At 45.9% G+C, this 19,605-nt stretch overlaps 1 protein-coding gene across 7 annotated transcripts in view; it reads right to left on the bottom strand.

Annotated features, from left to right (window-relative positions):
* The window catches only part of LOC118367122 (plakophilin-4), a 147,870-nt gene that overhangs the window by 96,063 nt on the left and 32,202 nt on the right, over positions 1 to 19,605 (bottom strand). For all 7 annotated transcript variants that reach the window (XM_052493863.1, XM_052493861.1, XM_052493865.1 and 4 more), the window contains exon 3: positions 116 to 228. In XM_052493863.1, the coding sequence (XP_052349823.1) occupies positions 116 to 228 (113 nt within the window). The remainder of the gene's footprint in view (positions 1 to 115; positions 229 to 19,605) is intronic.

Genomic DNA, 19,605 nt, shown 5'->3' on the forward strand with positions numbered 1-19,605 from the left:
CAAGAGGCTATACTATGGAGAACGCCAACTGCTGTGACTGAGGAACAAGCCATGTGCCAAGCTATGACGAGCATATTACACTACGTGTGTGTGTGTGTGTGTGTGTTCTCATCACCTGTCGCTAGCAGCGCCTGGCGACTCGGCCCCGAGTCTGCATCTTTCCAGCTGATTGGCCACAATCTGTCTCTCTACCTCCAGCTCCCTGGTCAGCCTCTCAAACTGGAGCTCCTGCAGAAAGACACAAGGACAAGACACATTAACACAAGGTCGGAGATGCCATGCCTTATACAAGGTCTCCCTTGTAAAACCGGTTTTACGGCCCGAATGGTACTTCCTGGTAAAAAAAAAGAAAATAATTAAATTTAAAAAAGACATGGGTGCTTCTCCACTGATGATGAAGATGATGACAAGAAGGAATGATGAACAGACATAGATGTACAAAAACAAGCACAATCACATGCCAATAACGTGGGGGAAATGATATGCCTTGGAAAACAAACAAACCTTTTAAACCACACAAACGCATGATAATGTACAGCCCACACACAGAGATAGAAGCACCACTTTAGCCTGGGCAAAAAGACTGTTATTCTGCCTTGCTTCTACTAGCTGCTCCTCAGGGAGCAATGCAGGAATCAGCATCTGACTCTTGTAATTATCTAACCCCAGCGAGGCTGCGTGTCTAGGACTCTGCCTGGGCTCTCTCTCCCAGTCGGGCTTCAAGCACTGCAGCATGTCATACGAAGAGACTCAAAAAAACGCATTCATGTATACCTACACATGTATAAACACACATGTACACACACACACACACACACTACACTTTTAGACCTACATGTACACACACACACAAACTAGACCTACATACATACATCCCACACAGCCATTTCCCACTCACCTTAATTGCGTGTGTGGCTGAGGAGGCGGTAATCTAGCTAGCTCAGCTCACTCTTTCTTCAGCCCAGCTGTAAGTCCATTCCATGAAGCATCACCCAGCCACACAGTCACAGCACTCCACTCCTCAAGAGGTAGTCACAGCACTCCTCAAGAGGAAATTGGACAAGGTCTCTGTGGCTTCAGGGTGCCCACTTTTCACGCCTACTCTCCACCACTTCTGTAGGTGCTCCGAGAACGTCTCCTGACTGGAGACTCATTTGGCTCAGAAGAGTGCTAGCCAATGCTCCCCCCTCCCTCCCTCCCGTCCTCCCTCCCCTGCCTTGACTTGTCCCCTCCTCTCCTCGCTGCTCTCCTCTGGCTCTGTAATGGTCATGTGCAGCCTGTGCCTGCTGCAGAGAGGGTTACAGAGATGGGAACACTGCTCAACCCTGCTCACCACACAGAGAGGGAGAGACAAACAACACTGCAGTTTCCTCAGGAAGTAGGAACATCCACAGTGTGGCTCTAGCGCGCGCACACACACACACACAATCTTAAACAGGGACAGAAACAGAGAGCGCCATGTGTATATTTCCTGACAGGAAAACACACTGATATACTTTAAAGGAAATGATCGATCCTTCATGGCAGCCGCTTTAGAGATGTATAGAACATGCGAGAGGAAAACGTATTTTCTGGTCAAGAATCAGGTCTATGATGACAAATAAAAACAGACTAAATCTAGTTATCAAGTCAAGCTTTCTCAGAGTCTAGTTATTATAGACTGTCTCTGAGGAAGATCATAACATCTCAAGGTCTTGGAGACAATGATATCTTTTTCGTGACATCTGGCAAAATACGTCCTGGGGTGATGGTGTAACTGCTCATCTTTTAAATAAAGCTCAAACACTGCACTGCACAGGGTAATCTAACAGCACTAGTGTACTGTGTGTGTGTGTGTGTGTGTGTGTGTGACGCCAACACCTTGTGCTTATCCTCATGCTCTCTCGGCACTGCACCACATGATATTAAATCTGAGCGCACAGATCACTGGTATGTGCATGTCTCCGCACATACCACTTTCATAATGGTCTCCTGAAAAAGCATGTGTGCAGTTCGACTGGCTACGCTGTCCGATCACTGGTGCTGGAGCAACTGTTTAGACTAGAGAAGGGGAGAGAGAGAGAGCCAGAGAGGGGGACTTTATGCCCCCCCCCAAAAAAAAACGAACAAATAGACTTTACAGCTCACTGGAGGCTAGGGGAGTTCTGGTAATCTGTTGACATGAGAGGAAAATAGGCCACCAGGACCCAAGAGTTCATACCGCGGAGTTCATACCGCGGAGTTCATACCGCGGAGTTCATACCGCGTGTTGTGTATAAGAAAGAACATTTGATGAAACTCGCAGGGGTGCTTCTTGTAGGCAAAACAGAGAAAAGATTCAAAGAAACCATTTCACAGCCAGTTGGCAGGACGGTGTGGAACCACTGGGCCAGAGCCTGACAAACACAACGCGTCCCAAATGGCATCCTATTCCCTTACGTAGTGCACCTCTTACGACCAGGGCAGTGCACTGTATAGGGAGTGGGATGCATACCGGGTGGACGACCCTTCCAGGAAGAGAACAGACTTGCTTCAGCTCTTCCTCTCCCTCCCTCTCTCACCACAGAAAACAAAATGATACGATTGTATCGGGGACTATTAAACATTTTAAAGTGTAAACTTTTCTTGAAGACGTACAAATGTTTGTGTAAACACACAGAGACATAGTTTGTCATGAACATAGTTGGCCGTGTTTTCAGTTCATTTCGTAGGCCTTCCTTCTAAGCTCCGACTCCAAATTGTCTCGTTTGACCGTGGTTGCCTTGAATGTCCTAGGGGAAGAAACGTGCAAATCTCAGGGATAGAAATAGGGTTCCCTAGCGGTTAACAGCGTTGGGCCAGTAACCGAAATGGTCGCTGGTTTGAATCCCAGAGCAGACTTCAATGTGCCCTTGAGCAAGGCACTTACAGGTGCAATTAGGGTTAAGTCACTCTGGATAAGAGCATCTGCTAAATCAGGGGTTCCCACATTTTTTCCACTCAGGCCCATTTTCCAGTATTGGGGAACACTCCCCCCCCCAATCTATCTATTTCTATGGGTACAAGCACCTATCATGACAAACTGTTCACCCCAGTCTTGTTGGTGGAGAAAACATTGTAGGTTTGAAGTTTATTTCCTGCAATTCTATACCATTTTGCCATGTTTAATTATTACAAACTCTATGGGCTAAAAGAAACCTGACTGACATGACAAGAGGAACTGGTGATGCACTACCCAATTTTGAAATTGCACTTTGTGCAGTCGACTATTACAACTTTCAACAGTGAAAGCCAGACTGAGTTCCTTAACAGTTTGGGAACCACCACACTAAATGACTAAAATGTAAAAGATGTAAAAAAAACATTTTTTTTTTAAATTCTGCTGAGCAATGAAGCAGGTCTGAATGGAATCCAGATTGTGTTTATGATGAAACATGGCCGAAAGGGGCATCTGCTGCTGCCATAAGGCGCTAAGAGCTTGATAACCACGACTATCGGACCAGCTCCAAGCCTGTCCTACCCACGCTCTGTGCCCCATCCCTGCCTCCACTGCGGCTGCTTGCATGTATGGAGGAGATCCAGTGCTTCCTGTATGGAAGCAGAGCAAACGACCCTCTGCCTCTCCAGGTCTTTCCTGCCTGAGCCGAGTAATTTTAAATCGACTAAATTGATAGTGTCACTGGCACACACACACAGTCAAAGTTGAATTATGTTTACAAATCTTTCCAAATTAATAAATACATGAAAAGCTGAAATGTCTTGAGTCAATAAGTATTCAACCCCTTTCTTATGGCAAGCGTAAATAAGTTCAAGAGTAAAAATGTAATTATCAAGTCACATAATAAGTTGCATGGACTCACTCTGCGTCCAATAGTGTTCAACTGAGGCCGAACAGTGAATTTCAAAACACAGACTCAATCACAAAGACCAGGGAGGTTTTCCACTGCTTCACAAAGAACCTATTGGTAGATGGCAACATTTTTTAAATAAAGTTAATGTGCAAATATTGTAAAATCCAGGTGTGCAAAGCTCTTAGAGACTTACCCAGAAAGACTCAGCTGTCATCGCTGCCAAAGAAGATTCTAACATGTATTGATTCAAGAGGTTGAATACTTACAGTTGAAGTCGGAAGATTACATACACCGTGGCCAAATTAATGTCAACTCAGTTTTTCACAATTCCTGAGATTTAATCCAAGTAAAAATTCCCTGTCTTAGGTCAGTTAGGATCACCACTTTATTCTAATAATGTGAACATGTCTAATAGTAGAGAGAATGATTTATTTCAGATTTGATTTCTTTCATCACATTCCCAGTGGGTCAGAAGTCTACACACTCAATTAGTATTTGGAAGCATTGCCTTTAAAATGGTTTAACTTGGGTCAAACGTTTCAGGTAGCCTTCCACAAGCAGTTGGGTGAATTTTGGCCCATTCCTCCTGACAGAGCAGGTGTAACGGAGTCAGGTCTGTAGGCCTCCTTGATCGCACATGCTTTTTAAGTTCTGCCCACAAATTGTCTATGGGATTGAGGTCATGTAATGGCTACTCCAATACCTTGACTTTGTTTTCCTTTTGCCACAACTTTGGAAGTATGCTTGGGGTCATTGTCCATTTGGAAGATCCATTTGCAACCAAGGTTTAACTTCCTGACTGAGATCTTGAGATAATGCTTCAATATATCCACATAATTAACCTGACTCATGATGCCATCGATTTTGTGAAGTGCACCAGTCCCTCCTACAGCAAAGCACCCCCACAACATGATGCTGTTACCCCCGTGCTTTATGGTTGGGATGTTGTTACTCCCCCTTTTTCCTCCAAACATAACGATGGTCATTATGGCCAAACAGTTCCATTATTGTTTTTTATTTTACCTTTATTTAACTAGGCAAGTCAGTTAAGAACAAATTCTTATTTTCAATGACGGCCTAGGAACAGTGGGTTAACTGCCTGTTCAGGGGCAGAACGACAGATTTGTACCTTGTTAGCTCGGGGATTTGAACTCGCAACCTTCCGGTTACTAGTCCAACGCTCTAACCACTAGGCTACCCTGCCGCCCCTTTCATCAGACCAGAGGACATTTCTCCAAAAAGTATGATCTTTGTCCCCCATGTGCAGTTGCAAACCATAGTCTGGCTTTTTTATGGCGGTTTTGGAGTTGTGGCTTCTTCCTTGCTGAGCGGCCTTTCAGGTTATGTCGTTATAGGTCTTGTTTTACTGTGGACATAGATACTTTTCTACCCGTTTCCTCCAGCATCTTCACAGGGTATTTTGCTGCTGTTCTGGGATTGATTTGCACTTTTCGCACCAAAGCACGTTCATCTCTAGGAGAGAGTGTCTCCTTCCTGAGCGGTATGATGGCTGCGTGTTCCCATGGTGTTTATACTTGCATACTATGTTTGTACAGATAAATGTGGTACCTTCAGGCGTTTGGAAATTGCTCCCAAGGACGAACCAAACTTGTGGATGTCTACAATTTTTTTTCAGAGGTTTTGCCTGATTTCTTTTGACATTCCCATGATGTCAAGCAAAGAGGCACTGAGTTTGAAGGTAGGCCTTGAAATACATCCACAGGTACACCTCCAATTGACTCAAATGATGTCAATTATCCTATCAGAAAAATCTAAAGCCATGACATAATTTTCTGGAATTTTCCAAGCCTTTTAAAGTCACAGGCAACTTAATGTATGTAAACTTCAGACCCACTGGAATTGTGATACAGTGAATTATAAGTCAAATAATCTGTCTGTAAACAATTGTTGGAAAAATGACTTGTGTCATGCACAAAGTAGATGTCCTAACCGACTTGCCAAAACTATAGTTTGTCAACAATAAATTTGTGGAGTGGTTGAAAAACTAGTTAATGACTCCAACCTAAGTGTATGTAAACTTCCGACTTCAGCTGTATCCAATCAAGATATCATTTTTATTTTTTACAAATGTTCAAATTTGTCTTCCACTTTGATATTACAGAATATTTTGCAAAGATCCTTGAATTTGTATTTATTTATAATTAAATCCATTTTAATTCCACTTTGTAAGACAACCGAAATGTGGAAAAAGTAATGGGTTGTGAATACGTTCTGAAGGCACTAAGTAACTGGCCCTCTCCCATCCTGCAGCCAAACACTTAAGGGTCGCCAGCCCATCAGTCCCTCACTGCATCTACTCGGCGGCCATAACTATTACTGCAACGTGATACTCAACATCACTCTCCTCATCTTTTAATATTGGATGTTTTATTGTACATTCCCAACACCAATTTCCACAGGAGCGGTTGTTATGAACAGTATAAAGCCCGTGACAAATATGGATCAAATACATTCATACTTAGCATCTCATAACGGGCACCCATCTATTGAAACAAGGGCAAAGACCACACGGCCTAAAAAGAAGCGTCTACTACTGGCCTTAAATAGAATGGCTCTAGCTATGGTCTCCATGTATAAATTAATTGTGTTTGCCGAGCATGACTCAGTCAGCCGCGGAATGGGACACATCTATTCAGCTTAATGATGCGACGCGTCAGGACAACGGCTGCGGTAATGACCATTAAATAAGGCCTGTGTTTATTTATCCCCTGCGGCGAGGAGCAGAAGCGGCGGGGCCCTCTGCCTGCCCCCCCCGTCGGTCTGTGCCAGGCTTAGTGGAGAGGGGGTTGGAGACAATGGAGACCGGCCGTCCCATAACAACATGCCGCTTTGCTCAGGCTCCGCTCAGCTCCATTCATTGTTTGGCATGACAATGAGTGTCAGTCCACGAACCTGATGGCCCAGTACAAACAGACGACACTCCAACCACGCCCCAGGTCGCACGACCCTCGCGGAAGCTTTATGGACAGTGACAAAATGGGAGCTCGAAGCGCCAAGCCTGCCCTCTGCTCAGCCGGTCCTGCAGCCTCGGCCCGGCCCAGCCTCAGCCCCTCACTCGCCACCACCTACAGGTCTACACTTGACATGATAAAGGTGCCATTTCAGGATGCAGACTATTTTTGTATTCATTTAGCCTTTATTTAACCAGGAAGTCCCCTTGAGAGGTCCCTTTATACTTTATAGTAGCCTGCTTTTAACACTAAAGTGTAATTTTCTCCGCTGGAAATGACATAGAACAAGTAGGACGTGAAAGAGTCAAGTGGTCACTTTCAAAACAACAAAAAGCGTTACAAAAGACTGTGGCATTGTAACTTCATACCAGAAAGGAAGACTGTGCCTGGCCTATAGGGTCGAAAACCGTGGTCACAACAATGCAACGCAGGGTTAACTGTGTCAGTGTATTTTTAGTAGCAGAGTCCTCCTTGATATAGATTTCTAGGGCTCTGATTAGAAGCTGCTGATCATTTCCACTCCAACGGGCTTCTCCTCTTCTCTCCGGGCCTGATTGAACGTAATGGCTCAATCAGGCCCAGAGGGCTGGTTTGGGTGACGCTGGCTTGGCCCGCCTTGGGCCAGCAGAAGTCAGAGTTGACGACCATTGGAGCGCTCTCTGTCGGCCCTCAAACATCAGCTCTGACATACTAATCGCGCACTTATGCCGAGATATAAATATCTCATGCAAATATGAACCCATAAGGGGATAGTCTAGCTCCAGTATTCTACAGGCCAGATCCACACTATGTCTGATCCAACAGCACCAAGAAACTTCCTCACGCCTCTCCACTCTGTTGTGAGGCTTTGTTAACCTGTTAATTCCACTCTCCTTACATATATATATATATATATTTTTTTACACTTAATTGAGACAGTAGGAGAGACCGAGAAGGGAGGATATTAGGGTTTCACAACAGTGTCTGGTGGAGAGAAACATGTGTTTAGTGCTGGGAGCTAGGCGACTGGCTCTGCACAGTTTAGTGGACCTTTGTGAAGTGTGAATATGCACGTGTCTCTGTATTCCTGGCTGCACAATGAATTACCCAAATGGGACAATAAAGTTGGAATTGGATCGCATTGGGGAGGCCCAATGAGAGGCAGAGCCAGCGGTGGCATGTCCCTCTCCTAGACTTGTCCTCATTGTCTGCTCTACTGTAGAACAGAGACAGGAAATGATAACATATGGCATGTGTAAGCATATTCCCCCATCTTCTCCACAAGTGACCGCAATTTTACCGTCCCCGAGCAGCAAAGGATTTCAACATATTTTACGCAGCACTTTAAAGCATGTCTAATGCTTTTTTAGCATTCTAGGTAGTGTGGCGGAAAGCATAGAGTGTTACTGATTTGTCGCGAGTTCTTTCGCCAGGTCTGACCTGCCACGTAGTAGCAGCAGTTCTAATCCTACTGTACTTCACACTTTTCAACCCAAATTGTAGTTCTATTCTTCTAAATCGGGGCAATCAAACATCTTCATAAATGGGCTTTGTTGGAGTTTCTAAAGCCAAGCTGACGATCATGCGGAGAGCAACTGCTCCGAGAACAGCAGCAACAATACGCATCGTCAACATGTTGACAGAAGTAAACAAACACCAAATCTGCTACAGCACAGCGGGGTGTCGTTTATAGGCATCTTCTACAACAATCAAGATGATGCAATACAAAAGGACGACCATTGGCATAGTGTAGCAATACTGCAGGCATTAGGTACACCTGTGAAGTGAAGCTACAGTATACTTTGGAAGACTACTAGTAGACTTAGTAAATTAATAGTAAACCGTTCAGTGTAAGAACAAGGGCAGTCCTTTTTTTTCTAACATGCCTCCTACCTGACTTTAGTGAAGGAGAGAGCAGTGCAGTACTGCACTCAACTACCCCCGACACAACAGTGAGTTATATCACAGCAATCTGTGCCTCAGAGGACGTCCAAATCCCTCTATTAATTAAAACGAGAGAACTTATCTGACTTTTCATTTCTCACTTCTCTGTGCAGTCGAGTCTCTATGTGATGGTGCACAGGCCTGGCAGCACTCAGAAAGAGGAGTGGGTCCCAAAATGCACCCTAGTCCCTTTATAGTGTGCACTACTTTTGACACAGGGCGCTGGTCAAAAAGTAGTGCACCATACAGGGAATAGGGTCCCATTTGGTGTGCAAACTGGGCTCTGATCTGATCCAGGCACTGCGAAAAGAGGGCACAGACGTTAGTCATCTAAATGGGCTGCAGGTTAATTTTAAGTTACTAAGGCAGATGGATTTTTCCTTCACCAGGGGTTGAGAGAAATCCTCTGGAAACATATTTGTTCATTAAGTGGCAATGGGGCTTGACAGCCCTGCTCCCTAGCAGCAGCAGCGTGGCTGCTAACGTATTCTGATGAGGCCTACGACATAGCTGAATGGTGAGAGTGAGTGAGTGAGAGAGAGAGATATAGTGAGATAGTGAGTGAGTGAGAGAGAGATATATAGTGAGAGTGAGAGAGATAGTGAGAGAGTGTGAGAGAGAGAGATAGTGAGAGAGTGTGAGAGAGAGTGAGAGAGATAGTGAGAGAGTGTGAGAGAGAGAGATAGTGAGAGAGTGTGAGAGAGAGATATAGTGAGAGAGAGTGTGAGAGAGAGTGTGAGAGAGAGATATAGTGAGAGAGAGTGTGAGAGAGTGTGAGAGAGTGTGAGAGAGAGTGTGAGAGAGTGTGAGAGAGTGTGAGAGAGTGTGAGAGAGATAGTGAGAGAGTGTGAGAGAGAGATATAGTGAGAGAGATAGTGAGAGAGTGTGAGAGAGTGTGAGAGAGAGTGTGAGTGTGAGTGTGAGAGAGTGTGAGTGTGAGTGTGAGTGTGAGAGAGTGTGAGTGTGAGTGTGAGTGTGAGAGTGTGAGTGTGAGTGTGAGTGAGTGTGAGAGAGTGTGAGTGTGTGAGTGTGAGTGTGAGTGTGAGTGTGAGTGTGTGAGTGAGTGAGTGTGAGTGTGAGTGTGAGTGTGTGAGTGAGTGTGAGTGTGTGAGTGAGTGTGAGTGTGAGTGAGTGAGTGTGAGTGTGAGTGTGAGCGAGAGTGTGAGCGAGAGTGAGCGAGAGTGTGAGCGAGTGAGCGAGTGTGAGCGAGAGAGAGAGTGAGTGTGAGAGAGTGTGAGTGAGTGTGAGAGAGTGTGAGAGAGTGTGAGAGAGTGTGAGAGAGTGTGAGAGAGTGAGTGTGTGAGTGAGTGAGTGAGTGAGTGAGTGAGTGAGTGAGTGAGTGAGTGAGTGAGTGAGTGAGTGAGTGAGTGAGTGTGAGAGAGAGTGTGAGTGTGAGAGAGTGTGAGAGAGTGTGAGAGAGAGTGTGAGAGAGTGTGAGAGAGAGTGTGAGTGAGTGTGAGAGAGTGTGAGAGAGAGTGTGAGAGAGTGTGAGAGAGAGTGTGAGAGAGAGTGTGAGTGTGAGTGAGTGAGTGAGTGAGTGAGTGAGTGAGTGAGTGAGTGAGTGAGTGAGTGAGTGAGTGAGTGTGAGCGAGCGTGTGAGCGAGCGTGTGAGCGAGAGTGTGAGCGAGAGTGTGAGCGAGAGTGTGAGCGAGAGTGTGAGCGAGAGTGTGAGCGAGAGTGTGAGCGAGAGTGTGAGCGAGAGTGTGAGCGAGAGTGTGAGCGAGAGTGTGAGCGAGAGTGTGAGCGAGCGTGTGAGCGAGCGTGAGCGAGCGTGTGAGCGAGCGTGAGCGAGCGAGCGTGAGCGAGAGTGTGAGCGAGAGTGAGCGTGAGTGTGAGCGAGAGTGTGAGCGAGAGTGTGAGCGAGAGTGTGAGAGCGAGAGTGTGAGCGAGAGAGTGTGAGAGAGAGAGAGCGAGCGAGAGAGAGAGAGAGTGTGAGCGAGAGAGAGAGAGAGAGAGAGTGTGAGCGAGAGAGAGAGAGAGAGAGTGTGAGCGAGAGAGAGCGAGAGAGAGCGAGAGAGAGCGAGAGAGAGCGAGAGAGAGCGAGAGAGAGAGAGAGAGAGTGAGAGAGTGAGAGAGAGTGAGCGAGTGAGAGAAACAGCAGAGGTGAAAGAAGTGCTGGAGGAGAGGAGGAAAAGCAGCAGGCTAGGGAGACTGGTCCTGAAGAGAGACAGACAGACCTGGAGAAACCATGCAGCGTAATTACTCACTGGAAATCACTGCTACACAAAGTCACCTTGGGAAAAACACTGAGAAGTGGGAGGAACAAGGTACAGGTTTGCTGTCACAGACATTTGCAAGAAATAAGCATAAACACAAAAAGAGAATGAGAAAAGCAAAGCACTGAACAAGAGAACCGATTTAAAGTCCCCTTTAAAAACATACCTTAAAAAAGGCCATACCTTAATCTACAAATCTCAACATGAAGAATTCAATGAAACGTTATTCGTCGCTTTATGTTCCATGTGTAGGATTTTCATGTGTAGAGAACAAATCCCGCTTCTGACGTTGTGTCAACAAAGCCCTCCGATGCCAGTCTATGTAAAGCATCCCACTGGGCATAGACATAAATTCAACGTCTAGGCCACCTTGGTTCATTGAAATGACGTGAAAATAATGTTGGTTCAAACAGTGTTTGCCCAGTGGGATGGCATTCAAGGTCTCCACTAAAACTGTACATAAGCTCCACGGTGCTCGACCATCTCACATAGATTACCAATGAAGAGGCCGCATTAGCAGCAAGCTGGCTCGGTGGATTCCGCAGAGACTTGGACCCGACTCTGAAACCCAGGCTGTGTCCTAAAACGGCACCATATTCCCTACATAGTGCACTAACTGTGACCAGGTCAAAAGTAGTGCCCTACGTAGGGAAGGCTAACCGTCCTCCATAAAGGACAGTTAGTGGGGATTACTACTCTCTGACCGTTCCAGAAGGCGAAAGGTCTGTGAAACCACAACCAATAAAAAGCTGTGTCACAAAACGCTAGCCAATGGCAGGAAGGCAACAGAGACGAGATCGACAAGACATTCCACCCCTGTGGTTTCACTTACGAGTCTTAGTGTTCGCACGTCTGCTTCCACGACCTTCATTAGCGCGAGTATTAATATCCATACAGCCAGGCATTAAGCTTAGAAACTCCTAATTCATTTCCCCATATTGTAAACCTGTCACGTGTGTAGTTTGACAAACAATGTGGCGCCGCTAGATTGGAGATGAAACATGGCCGTCTGTGTGACGGATAAGAAGATGGACGAAGAGGAAGGACATTTCTCCTTCTGCGTTGGAAACATGAAGGATGCGCTGCATCTTGGGCTGGATCGTTACAATGCAGACGTGACAGCCAGCGTCTGGAACAAAGGCCTGCTGAGAGAGAAAAGAGACAAGAAGAGTCTTTGTCCCAATTGGTACTCTATTCCATACATAATAACATGTCCTTATTATTACATGGGTGCTTAGATTTGCCCTATTTCAATTGAATTGGAAATGTTTTTTTTTTTTTTTTTTGCATATCCCAACTCACAGGTCACAGCCAGGTTCTTCCCTACACAGTACACTATACAGAGAGGCAGAGTAAACCCAGTCTGCATCTAAAAGAGGATGCCCCTAATCTTACTTTGCATCTTAACAATGGCTGCAAGGAGAGGGGGGGAAAGGAAGGCAAGATTGGACCACAGAGAGGATTTGGACCGTTTTATAGCATTTCTTCTCCAAAAACCACAATATTCTCTATATACTGTAGATAATGTTTTGGAAACTACATTCCAGAAGACAACTTTTACATCCCAAATCGCACCATATTCCCTATATAGTGCACTACTTCTGACCAGGGCGCCGTTTGTGACACAACCAATATTCCCAAAGCTCACTCCCCCTCCCTGAGCCTGATGGTAGTTGTGTACTTCTGCCTGGCTGGTTGCAACTGGCTCCAACACAAAAGCTGCTGCTCTTCTGATTTGCTGCTCCTGTGGATGATGCCTTCTGCAGCTGAATGAAAGCAACACACAAGGCAATCTGTGTCTCTCTTAGAACCAAACAAAGATACAAAACACAGCCGAAGAAGTGCAATCATACCTCCCACTGCCAATCATCTGGGCCTCACGAACATAAGTTTCCTCTGGGAGATCGATAGCTAGGTCTTTTCCAAGTCGTGGCTCCAGGCACAATCTCGACGAGGAGAGTTACCTAGAAACGTTAGATCCTGTCTGCTACTGGGAGGTGGACAAAGAGATGGAGTCCGGCGACCTGCAGCGTTAGTTCAGCCTACCTCAGTGCTAGTTGGTGGGAGAGTCAGAGTCTTGTGCTGCTGAGAGATGGGGTACCTCAGAGAGCTGCTAGAGCTCATGGGTAATCCACCCCGCTGTGTCCGCCTATTGCCGCTACTCCGCTTTCTGCTCCTCCTTCGGGATTCCCAGGACAAACTGAATTGTGAGGACGGCCGAGGCCTGGTCCTGTAATACCTTCCTCACCCCATGTGCGAGAAGCTTCTCATTGGTCCCCTCATTGGTCCCCGTTGCGCCGGTCCCTGGTCATTGGTCTCTTATCATGCTGCTGCTACCGATGCCTTCCTGCCTACTACGGATGACAGCGATGGACATTAGGAAGGAAGGTTGTCCCTGAGCTGGGCTGGTTTTAAAACAGGACCGGACCACTGTGCCCAGTGCACACCGCTCCTCTGGGGTCTCCATCATGTCCCTTTGGCAGCAGATTATTTGCCCTCCCTTACGCAAGTCAGCCTCTGCAGTGACGGCATGTTGCTGCTAAGACAGCACACAGGTCTGCAGCAAACTGCTCTGCTCTCTCAAATCAAATCTTATTGGTCACGTACACATTGTTAGCAGATGTTCATGCGAGTGTAGCGAAATGCTTGTGCTTCTCGTTCCAACAGTGCAGTAATATCTAACAATTCCCAACACCTACCTAAAACACACAAATCTAAAGGGGTGAATGAGAATATGTACATATAGTATATGGATGAGTAATGGCCGAGCGGCATAGGCAATAGTAGATAGTAAAAAATACAGTATATACATGTGGTATGAGTAATGTAAGATATGTAAACATTATTAAAAAGTGACATTATTTGAAGTGGCATTGTTTAAAAGTGACAAGTGACCCATTTATGAAATGCAAATTGTCCGGTGACTATTTTTATGAATTGTTCAGCAGTCTAATGGCTTGGGGGTAGAAGCTGTCGAGGAGCCTTTTGGGCCTAGACTTGGTGCTCAGGTACCGCTTGCCGTTCGGTAGCAGAGAAAACAGTCTATAACTTGGGTGACTGGAGTCTGACAATTTTATGGGCTTTCCTCTGACACCACCTATTATATAAGTCCTGGATGGAAGGAAGCTGGCCCCAGTGATGTACTGGGCCGTGCGCACTACCCTCTGTAGCGCCTTACGGTCAGATGCCGAGCAGTTGCCATACTAGGCGGTGATGCGACCGGTCAGGATGCTCTCGATGGTGCAGCTGTAGAACCTTTTGATGATCTGGGGACACATGGCAAATAGTTTCAGTCTCCTGAGGGGGAAACGGTTTTATTGTGCCCTCTTCACAACTGTCTTGGTGTGCTTGGACCATGTTAGTTTGTTGGTGATGTGGACACCAAGGAACTTGAAGCTCTCAACCTGCTCCACTACAGCCCCATCGATGTTAATGGGGGCTTGTTCCGCCTGCCTTTTCCTGTAGTCCACGATCATCTCCTTTGTCTTGCTCACTTTGAGGGAGAGGTTGTTGTCCTGGCACCACACTGCCAGTTCTCTGACCACCTCACTATGGGCCGTCTTATCGTTATCGGTGATCAGGCCTGCCACTGTTGTGTCGTCAGCAAACGTAATGATGGTGTTGGAGTCGTGTTTGGTCACGCAGTCGTGGGTGAACAGGGAATACAGGAGGGGACTAAGCACACACCCCTGAGGGTCCCCAGTGTTAAGGATCAGCATGGTAGACGTGTTGTTACCTACTCTTACCACCCAGGGGCGGCCCGTCAGAAAGTCCAGGATCCAGTTGAACGCCGAGTTGTAGTCAATGAACAGCATTCTCACATAGGTGTTCCTTTTGTCCAGGTGAGAAAGGAGTGCTGTGTGGAGTGCGATTGAGATTGAGTCATCTGTGGACCTGTTGGGACATTATGTGAATTGTAGTGGGTCTAGGGTGTCCGGGAGGATGCTGTTGATGTGAGCCATGACCAGCCTTTCAAAGCAGGCTGTTTGGGGGGGTGATATTTAACCATTTTAGAGTGATTATTTTTTTAATATGATTTGTCAGTACATTATGTAAATGTTTTGCTGATACAGTGGTTCAGTTTTAGAAATTGTTAACCATAATAGATCTTATTATGCCATAGTATTCCTTGTCATTTGTATTTATTGTGTGTATATATACTCGTCATGTATTTTTATTTTATGGGTGAACAGGGAGTACAGGAGAGGGCTGAGAGCACACACCCTTGTGGGGCCCCAGTGTTGACGGTCAGTGAAGTGGAGATGTTGCTCCCTACCTTTAACACCTGGGGGCGGCCCGTCAGAAAGTCCAGGACCCAGTTGCACAGGAATGGGTTGAGACCCAGGGCCTCCAGCTTGATGATGAGCTTGGAGGGTACTATGGTGTTGAATGCCAAGCTGTAGTCAATGAACAGCATTCAGCACTCTCCATCCCCATCCCCTTCTCTATTATCTTATTTTTAAATATGCATTGTTGAGAAGGGCCCGCAAATAAGCATTCCACTGTTAGCCTACACCGGTTGTCGACGATGTACGTGACAAATACAATTTGATTTCGTTTAATCCTCTCCAGTCGCATAGGAAAATTGCGAAGAGATACGCTTCCATTTTTTCTGACTATAATTGAGGCGGGAATGCTGATGCTTCCAGATTTCTCCTGTGTCACAGCAGCAACAGCAGCAGGGAGGAAAGAGGAGATAAGACCCGGAGCTGGCGAGCTAGTGGAGAAAATCACCAATCGATTCTAATTAGAGGCCTTTGTTCACCTCCAGAGGCGGAACCGCGTCTGCCAGCAGTGCAGTTTTAACCTTTCGTCTGTTTTTCACCAGCAGCAGATGTAGAAAGACAAATCCTGCCTTTTAGTCCATTGCCAACTTATTATATTTCTTTAACTTCTCCAGCTCCTAGTAAGAAAAGTCCTGACAGAGATCACTTGGAGCATTTTCCCAGAATAAAGAATGGAGGAAGCAGTGCTTTGTGATCTCAAGAGGGCAATTTGTCAGCCTGCTTTTCAATGCTTTAAGAAGCAATGAAATCGAGCACACACAGCAAGGTCACCCCCCTGAGAAGTGTTTTACTACAACACATACCAGTTGCTGAGGAAAGGCCGTGTCTGTCTGGTCGGTCTGTCTGTCTGTCTGTCTGTCTGTGTTCGTGTGTGAGGCTGAGCCAGACATAAGCAGGGTCATAACAAGTGTGCCCTGGTCAGCCAGAGAAAGCAATTGAGCAGACAGATTCTTCATGTGTAATGGACTCTAACAAAACAAAGTAAGAACATTCCATGGCTGTGTTTTCTAAGAGGCGATGAGTTGGCAAATCATGTGTGCCATGGCTGAGAGGCCCATTCTGCCAGTCTCAGTGGTGCCGTTAGGCATGCCTGGGCACATTACAACTGTTCACCAGAGGCACTCTGCCCAAGGACTGGCAAGGCCGAGAGAGCAGCATCGAAACACATCAACACATGAGACCAGGGTTGTATTCACTAGGCACCAAATGGAAGGAAACGGACTGAAAACATGGAAAAGATGTATATGAACTTGTCCAATAAGAAACAAAATGTTCCTTTGTCATTTTAAAATGGTGTGCGCTAATGAATAACCCAGACCAGTTCTGCCATTTCCACCATGTGAGTGAAATCTTCCACTCACAATCACCGAAGGGAGAAAGCACTTATCCTCTTATCACAGTAAACACATCCAACGTCCCCAAAGAGTAATGCCACTGGACCTGGACATAGGGAAGGATAGAGGGAAGGGGGTTCTTGGTTTCCTCATTTAATAAACAAAGAGCTTAAGCCCAGCTCCTGATTGTCTAAACCCCCCGAGTCACAGGCTGTGTCCCAAATGGCACCATTTTCCCTTTATAGTGCACGACGCTCTGTTCAAAAGTAGGGTACTATAAAGGGAATAGGGTGCCATTTGGGACGCAAACACAGAGTGTGATTAGCGGTTTCAGTCGAGTTGACCTGAGGGAAGAAGCTGTGTGTGAAATGGACAAGAGCTCTCCTGCCAGCTGTTATGTGACCACTGTTGACCACAGTTAGCAGGCTAGCAGCCACGGACACAGTTCACAACCCCATCAGAAGGTTGCATGTGATCCGATAGCGATCAAGGGGTGTGCATCAGAGTTGGGATTTGTAGTTGGACTGATGGAGTATTAACACCGGCTAATATTACCTGTGTGTGAAGTGGTGTTGTCAGCGAACCAGTGGGTAGTCTGCTTCCCGAATGGCACCCCATTCCCAATATACATTGCATTCAGAAAATATTCAGACCCCTCGACTTTTTCCAGATTCAAATCTTTATCAATCCACACACACGACAAAGAAAAAAACACGTTTAGACATTTTTGCAAATGTATTAAAAATGTCAAACTGAAATTTCACAATTAGGTAAGTATTCAGACCCTTTACTCAGTACTTTGTTGAAGCACTTTTTACAGCCTCAAGTCTTCTTGGGTATAACACTACAAATTTGGCACACCTGTATTTGGAGAGTTTTTCAAGCTCTGTCAGGTTGGATGGGGTGCGTAGCTCCACAGCTATTTTCAGGTCTCTCCAGAGATGTTCAATCGGGTTCAAGTCCGGGATCTGGCTAGGCCACTCTAGGACATTCAGAGACTTGTCCCGAAGCCACTCCTGCGTTGTCTTGGCTGTGTGCTGAGGGTCGTTGTCCTGTTGGAAGGTGAACCGTCGCCCCAGTCTGAGGTCCTGAGCACTCTGGAGAAGGTTTTCATCAAGGATCTATCTGTACATTGCTCTGTTCATCTTTCCCCTCGATCCTGACTAGTCTCCCAGTGCCTGCCGCTGAAAGACATTCCCACAGTATGATGCTGCCAACGCCATGCTTCACCGTAGGAATGGAGCCAGGTTTTCTTCAGATGTGATACTTTGCATTCTCGAGCCTAGGCCCCACACAGTCTTCTTAATTTACATCAACAGGCAGTAGGAAGCTCTCATCCATTTATATGCAGATGAAAACAGTCTTATACCCAGCTGGCCCCTCCCCAGATTTTAATAAGTTAAACGCTCTACAACAAAGCTTTGTTAGTGTCAAACAAGCTTTCACTTCCCTCAATCTTGTTCTGAACACCTCCAAAACAAAAGGTCATGTGGTTTGGTAAGAAGAATGCCCTTCGCCCCACATGTGTGATTACTACCTCTGAAGGTTTAGATCTTGAGGTAGTCACCTCATACAAGTACTTGGGAGTATGGCTAGTAAGACTCAATCATGGACACTCTTACTGACAGTTGTGGCTGCTTTGTGTGACGCATTGTTGTCTCTACCTTCTTGCCTTGGTGCTGTTGTCTGTGCCCAATATTGTTTTGTGCTGCTACCATGTTACGTTACTACCATGTTGTCATGTGGTGTTGCTGCCATGCTGTGTTGTCATGTGTTGTCGTCTTAGGTCTCTCTTGTCATGATGTGTGCCCCGTCCCCGCAGGAGGCCTTTTGCCTTTCGGTCGGCCGTCATTGTAAATCAAAATTTGTTCCCGACTTGCCTAGTTAAATAAAAAAAAAGGTTAAATAAATAAAAAAATGGTCAAAATAGTTCAATTTTGGTTTTATCAGACTTTAGGTAACTTTTGGCAAACTCCAAGTGGGGTGTCACGTGCCTTTTACTGAGGAGTGGCTTCCGTTTGGCAACTACACCATAAAAAGGCATGACTGGTAGAGTGCTGCAGAGATGGTTGTCCTTCTGGAAGGTTCTCCCATTTCCACAGAGGAACTCTGAAGCTCTGTCAGGGGGCTCATCTGGTTCTTGGTCACCTCCATGACCAAGCCCCTTCTCCCCCGATTGCTCAGTTTGGCTAGGCAGCCAACTCTAGGAAGAGTCTTGGTGGTTCCAGACTTCTTCCATTTAAGAATGATGGAGGCCACTGTGTTCTTGGGGACCTACAATGCTGGAGACATGTTTTGGTACCCTTCCCCAGATCTGTGCCTCGACAGAATCCTGTCTTGGAGCTCTACGGACAATTCCTTCGACCTCATGGCTTGGTTTTTACTCTGACATGCACTGTCAACTGTGGGACCTTATATTGACAGGTGTGCACCTTTCCAAATCATGTCAAATCAATTGAATTTACCACAGGTGGACTCAAATCAAGTTGTAGAAACATGTCAAGGATAATCAACGGAAACAGGATGCACCTGAGCTCAAATTCAAAATCTCATAGCCAAGGGTCTGAATACTTATGTAAGTAAATAAGGTACTAGTTGTTTTTTTTAATACATTCCCAAAAAACTGCTTTCGCTTTATCATTATTGTGTATTGTGTGTAGATTTATATGTAAAGAAATATATATATATATATATATATAGAATCAATTTTAGAATGAGGCTGTTACATAACAAAATGTGGAAAAAGTGAAGGGGTCTGAATTCTTTCTGAATGCACCGTAGCTAGTGCACTACTGATGTAATAGCTGGGTTTTAATTCAAGACATGACCGTACTGCTCCTGTAGCCACTACAGAGAGATGAGCCCATTAACGTCTGACCTCTAACCTCACCACACACAACCTCCACATAGAAAGTCTGCTGGAACACACTCCACTCTATTCCGTTTGTTTAGAAGGAAAACGGGAGACTTCGTGACATTTCAAGGGTCAAGTCAATAATCCGACGCGTCGGGCTGTGAGAAGCAGCCAGCCATACGAATCACATTCTGGTTTCCGATGAGCTGTC

Source organism: Oncorhynchus keta, chromosome 34 (genome assembly GCF_023373465.1).
Source record: "Oncorhynchus keta strain PuntledgeMale-10-30-2019 chromosome 34, Oket_V2, whole genome shotgun sequence".
NCBI lineage: Eukaryota > Metazoa > Chordata > Actinopteri > Salmoniformes > Salmonidae > Oncorhynchus > Oncorhynchus keta.